This window comes from Etheostoma cragini, chromosome 16 (genome assembly GCF_013103735.1).
Source record: "Etheostoma cragini isolate CJK2018 chromosome 16, CSU_Ecrag_1.0, whole genome shotgun sequence".
NCBI lineage: Eukaryota > Metazoa > Chordata > Actinopteri > Perciformes > Percidae > Etheostoma > Etheostoma cragini.
The window spans coordinates 24,960,319-24,965,794 of record NC_048422.1 but is presented as its reverse complement, the minus strand read 5'-3'; the positions used below and the strand labels follow the sequence as shown (position 1 = coordinate 24,965,794).

Sequence of the window (5,476 nt, the reverse complement as noted above, 5' to 3'; positions counted from 1 at the left end):
TATTGTCCATCCATCCATGAGGGGGGCAGCTTCAGCTTATTGTCCATCCATCCATGGGGGGGGCAGCTTCAGCTTATTGTGTCCTCTTTGATAGTACTGCAAATGTTATGTATGAAGACGCTAGGCAACAACTCAATGAGTAACCAGAAAGGAGAGAGTATTATCACTGTTATACCAGTATATATACATCAGTTATATCTATGTAATATTGCAAAAATCAGGAATATCCTGTCTAAAAAATGATGCAGAAAAACTAGTCCATGCATTTGTTCCTTCTAGGCTGGATTACTGCAATTCTTTGTTATCAGGCTTCTCAAAAAAGTCCATAAAGACTCTTCAGCTGATCCCGAATGCTGCAGGCCGGGTTCGACAGGAACCAGGAAAAGAGATCACATCTATCCTGTTTTAGCTTCTCTGCATTGGCTTCCTGTTAAATCCAGAATAGAATTTAAAATCGTTCTCCTAACCTACAAAGCTCTTCACGGTCAGGCACCATCTTATCTTAAAGAGCTCATAGTACCTTACAACCCTACAAGAGCACTACGCTCCCAGAATGCAGGGTTACTTGTGTTTCCTAGAGTCTCTAAAAGTACAACGGGAGCCAGAGCATTCAGCTATCAGGCTCTTCTCCTGTGGAACCAGGTTCCAGTTTGGGTCCAGGGACCAGAGCAATCAGCTATCAGGCTCCTCTCCTGTGGAACCAGGTTCAGGTTTGGGTTCGGGAGGCAGACACCGTCTCCATATTTAAGAGTAGGCTTAAGACTTTCCTCTTTGATTAGGCCTATAGTTAGGGCTGGCTCAGGAGAGTCCTTAACCATCCCTTAGTTAGGATGCTATAGGCCTAGACTGCCAGGGGACTTCCCATGATGCACTGAGCACTTCTCTCTTCCTCCTTCTCTTCATCTGTATGCAACCTCATTCCATTAATGCATGTTACTGGGAGATAAATAACATGCCAGAGTCCGTTCTAGACCTGCTCTTTATGGAACCCCTGGGAGATAAATAACATCCAAGAGTCCCGTCTAGACCTGCTCTTTATGGAAAGACCTGGGAGATAAATAACATCCCAGAGTCCGGTCTAGACCTGCCTTTTATGGAAAGACCTGGGAGATAAATAACATCCCGGAGTCCGGTCTAGACCTGCTCTTTATGAAAAGACCCGGCATTAATAATATTAATAATAACAATAATATTAAAAAATATTAACAATAATAATAATATCACATATAAGGGCCATCAAATCCGTGATGTCAATGAAAGTTCTTCAGTTTCATCTGCTGCCAGAGCAGAGGACTTTTCAACAGCAGGATGGACCGTCTCATCTTCACGTTGCCTCAGGGGTTTGAAGAGACACCGAATGGATCATAAGACAGAGAATTTCCTGGCCTGCAGAAGGGCTCATGCCATGAAAGAGGAAAAGCAGCGGTTGTGAAAAAACTTCGGAGAAGACACGGAGAAGGACTTTCGGCCAGGACCAAGGTGGTGTTTTATGAACTCCTGAATCCAACCAACATACCCTCTACGGTAGAGGCAGAGCTGGAAGCTGGTGGAGGTCTCTGAGGCAGTCAAACAACGTTGCAGTGGCAAAGCCCCGGCAATAAAATAAATCACCGGTAATGCTGAAAGCTCTGGTTTGGTGATATCGTCATGGATGACACGCCTCTTCAACATTGTGTGGAAGTTTGGGAGAATGCCCAGGGAGTGGGCAGACTGGGGTGTTGGTTCCCCTCTACGAAAAGGGTGACAAGAGGGTGTGTGGCGATAACAGGGGTATTTATTTCTCAGCATCCCCGGTAAAGTCTACTCCGAGGTGCTGGAGAGGAGGGTTCGGCAGATAGTCGAACCTCGGATTGAAGAGGAACAATACGGATTCTGTCCTGGCCGTGGAACAACGGATCGGATCTTCACTCTCACAAAGATCCTGGAGGGAACCGGGGAGGATGACCCCTGGGTGCCTCCCTAGGGAGGAGGTTCAGCATCTGGTAAGGATGCCTCCTGGGCTCTGGGCCGACCCAGATCTCCACCCTGGCCTGGAAACACCTCGGGACCCCCAGTCAAAGCTGGTTAATGTGGCCCGGGAAAGGGAAGTTTGGGGTCCCCTGTTGGAGGCGCTGCCCCCACGACACCACCCGGATGAGGGGAAGGCGATGAATGGATCGATGTAGCGTTCAACGTCAAAGTTTTTCCTAATTAACCTTAACAAATGCTAAACAATGGCCATTGAGGCCAGAATAAAATCATTAATTCAGAATAAAATCAATTCATTTAGAATAAAATCAATTCATTCAGAATAAAATCAATTCATTTACCCAGTAATTTCTTAAAAATGCAGTTCATGTGTAACGTAAATTGCTGAAGTCAAAATGTAAATGGACTGTTTTTATAGATATCTACACACCTGCTCATCTGATACACACACACACACACACACACATCTACACACTTGCTTATCTGATACAAACACACATGCTCATCTGATACACACACACACACATCTACACACCTGCTCATCTGATACACACACACACACACACATCTACACACCTGCTCATCTGATACACACACACACACACACACATCTACACATCTGCTCATCAGATACACACACACACACACACACACATCTACACACCTGCTCATCTGATGCACACACATCTACACACCTGCTCATCTGATACACACACACACACACACACACATCTACACACCTGCTCATCTGATAGATACACACACACACACATACATCTACCCTCCGATGGGGCACCGGGGAAACTCAGGCTTCAGTGTCTTGCCCAAGGACACCTGCCTGCAGGGCCGGTGATCGAACCACCAACCGCTCTACCACTTATCAAAAGCTTTGGATTTCACATTCAGCTCGGAATTCCACACAGATAAAGAGAAGAAGCAGACGTGCCCTCTGACCCCGGACTTCTGACCCCTGACCCCTGACCTAAGATTGTGACGTGTGTGTCTCTGATGTCGGTGATCTTTTCCCAGCATGCCTCCCCTGCAGCTCTCAGCGAGCTGTCCCGGTTGGATTTCCGGTATTGAAGCTCGTAGCGTTCGATTCGTCCGACGACGCCCTCCCCCTCGCCGTCGGCCTCGCTTGCCGGTTGCCAGGCAACCCTGACAGTGTTGTCACGGACAACGCAGCCGGAGAAGTCAATCTCTGGAGCTCCGGGAACTGGAACAACAAAAACAACAAACAATAAATATAAATATATATATTTATAATAATAATAAAGTGACAAAGATCAAAGACTAAACAACGAGCAGGCCCACCCGACAGGAAGTGAATTCGCTGAAGCCCCGCCCTCTCGGCGCTGAAGTCCACGGTGAACCGAGACATGTTCTCCGAGACCCTGGGACGGGTCGTCAGCCGGAACGCCGGAGCCATGGTTACCCTGGCAAATTAAACAAAAATAACAAACAGGAAATAAATTAATACAAAGTGAAAAATGTACTTCTCCTTTTATATCAAGAATAAATATTATATATTAATATAAAATGTTAAATATTAAAATAATAAAACATGAAAGGAAACAAACTTAAAAACTAAAGATAATTATTGATAATTATGTATGAATTACATTTAAATATCAATATATTAAATCATAAGACTAACCTTTCTTTGATTTGTTTTGCAGCCTGAAAAAAAAATAACAGAAACTTTAAATATTTAAATTATTTTTAAAATAAAAACATGATTCATGAGTGTATTTTCTGTCTGAAGTTTATAGGTAAGATATAGAATTATAATAAGTAAGAAAATAATATCATAACTTAATTTATTGTAAGTTCCTTATAATAAAGAATAATATAATAATTTATATTACACCCGGGAAGACCTCCCCGACCTGATGGCTCCCTGCAGCCAATCAGAAGCCAGTATTCACCCGGACATTTAAATGATGATCAATTAAATGATGATGATTTAAGGTTTTCATCCTCCCATCATACCTTCAGGAACTCTTCTTCGTTGGTAATTGTCAGGGTCTGATTGGCGAACTCAAGCAGTTCTTCACACGACAAAATTGCAGACTTTCCCTCGGACAGCTGCTTCTGTAAAATATCACAGAAGATATAATTAAAGATTATTATATTAAAGATATTACGGAAGGAGAGAATAAGGAGAGGTGAGTCAATACGTTGGATTAGGAAACAAGTTGACAGGGTTAGCAGTGATAATAATCACGGATTATTTTCATATTAGAAAATGATGACAAGACTTTAGAGGAAATAAGAATGAACTATTTAATGAAACAGGGCTAAAAACCTGAAGCTCCGCCTCTTTTCTCTGCTTCTCCTCAGTAATGACGTCACGAAGCCCCGCCCCCGCCTCTTCCAGGGCGGAGCTTAGCTGCTCGAGCTCCGCCTCCAGCTCTGACATCACCAAACACGACTCCTCCTGATTGGACGGACAAAGTTGTTAGACTTGTCAAGTAGGGTTAAGGTTATGGGCAATAGTATTAGTACAAATGTAAAAGTACACATGTAGGACCACATTTGTAGGACCACACATGTAGTAGTACACATGTAGGAGCAAACATGTGGGAGTACACATGTAGTTGTACACATGTAGGACCATACATGTAGGAGCAAACATGTAGTAGTACACATGTAAAAGTAAACATGTAGGAGCAAACATGTAGGAGTACACAAGTTGTAGCAAACATGTGGGACTACACATGTAGTTGTACACATGTTGGAGTACACATGTAGTTGGTTAGTTTTACACTGTAAAGGGTAAATCCTGCGATTAGGGTTATAAAGTTATAACATAATGTTATTATATTAATGGTATAATATAATGTAGTAATTTAACAGTAAAAGGAGTAGCCCTGTGTAGCTCGCTGGTGATTGGTTTTTTACAGTTCACATAAGTGCTGTCCATTCTGGATATGCCCCGCCCTTAACTCTAAGCCCATCCCTACTGTATAACCCTCTCAGCCAATCGGCTGCTGACCTGCAGTCCCGACAGTGTGTTGTCGACTGTTTCTAGGAAGGTTTGGAGCTCTTCGTTCTTATTGGCCAATGTGCTGATGATCCGGCACAGAGCTTCCTGTTTCAGAAACAAATTATCTTTAATACCACATTTTACAGTATTTTAAATGTATTTTTACATGCAGTATTTTTACAGTGTAATAGTTTTAAGGTAACCCTGACCCTATGTTATGTAACCGAACCCTATTACATAACATAGGGTTACATAACAGGGTGTAACAGGGTTCGGGTTAGAGTAAGGCTGAATCCCATTTCCCCGTCTTACCCCTACCCCTTGGCCCTTACCCCTACCCCTTGGCCCTTGAAACCAAGGGGTAGGGGTAAGGGGTGAAAACATACCCCTATGAAATAAGACACCACTTGGTGACATCACCATACAGTATTGATCACAAAGTTCCAAGATGGCGTCTCTGTCTGTTGATTTTGTGGGTTTGGACAACAGTGTGTGTTATATATTTTATAGTTATTTTAG

The 5,476-nt window shown here is 43.1% G+C and overlaps 1 protein-coding gene across 2 annotated transcripts in view; it reads right to left on the bottom strand.

Moving 5' to 3' along the window:
* Positions 1-5,476, bottom strand: part of LOC117958935 (FSD1-like protein) — a 24,694-nt gene that overhangs the window by 11,289 nt on the left and 7,929 nt on the right. For both annotated transcript variants that reach the window (XM_034895706.1, XM_034895707.1), the window contains exons 2-7: positions 4,967-5,062; positions 4,277-4,408; positions 3,961-4,062; positions 3,626-3,648; positions 3,283-3,404; positions 2,951-3,184 (exon numbers count right to left, since the gene is read on the bottom strand). In XM_034895706.1, the coding sequence (XP_034751597.1) occupies positions 2,951-3,184; positions 3,283-3,404; positions 3,626-3,648; positions 3,961-4,062; positions 4,277-4,408; positions 4,967-5,062 (709 nt within the window). The remainder of the gene's footprint in view (positions 1-2,950; positions 3,185-3,282; positions 3,405-3,625; positions 3,649-3,960; positions 4,063-4,276; positions 4,409-4,966; positions 5,063-5,476) is intronic.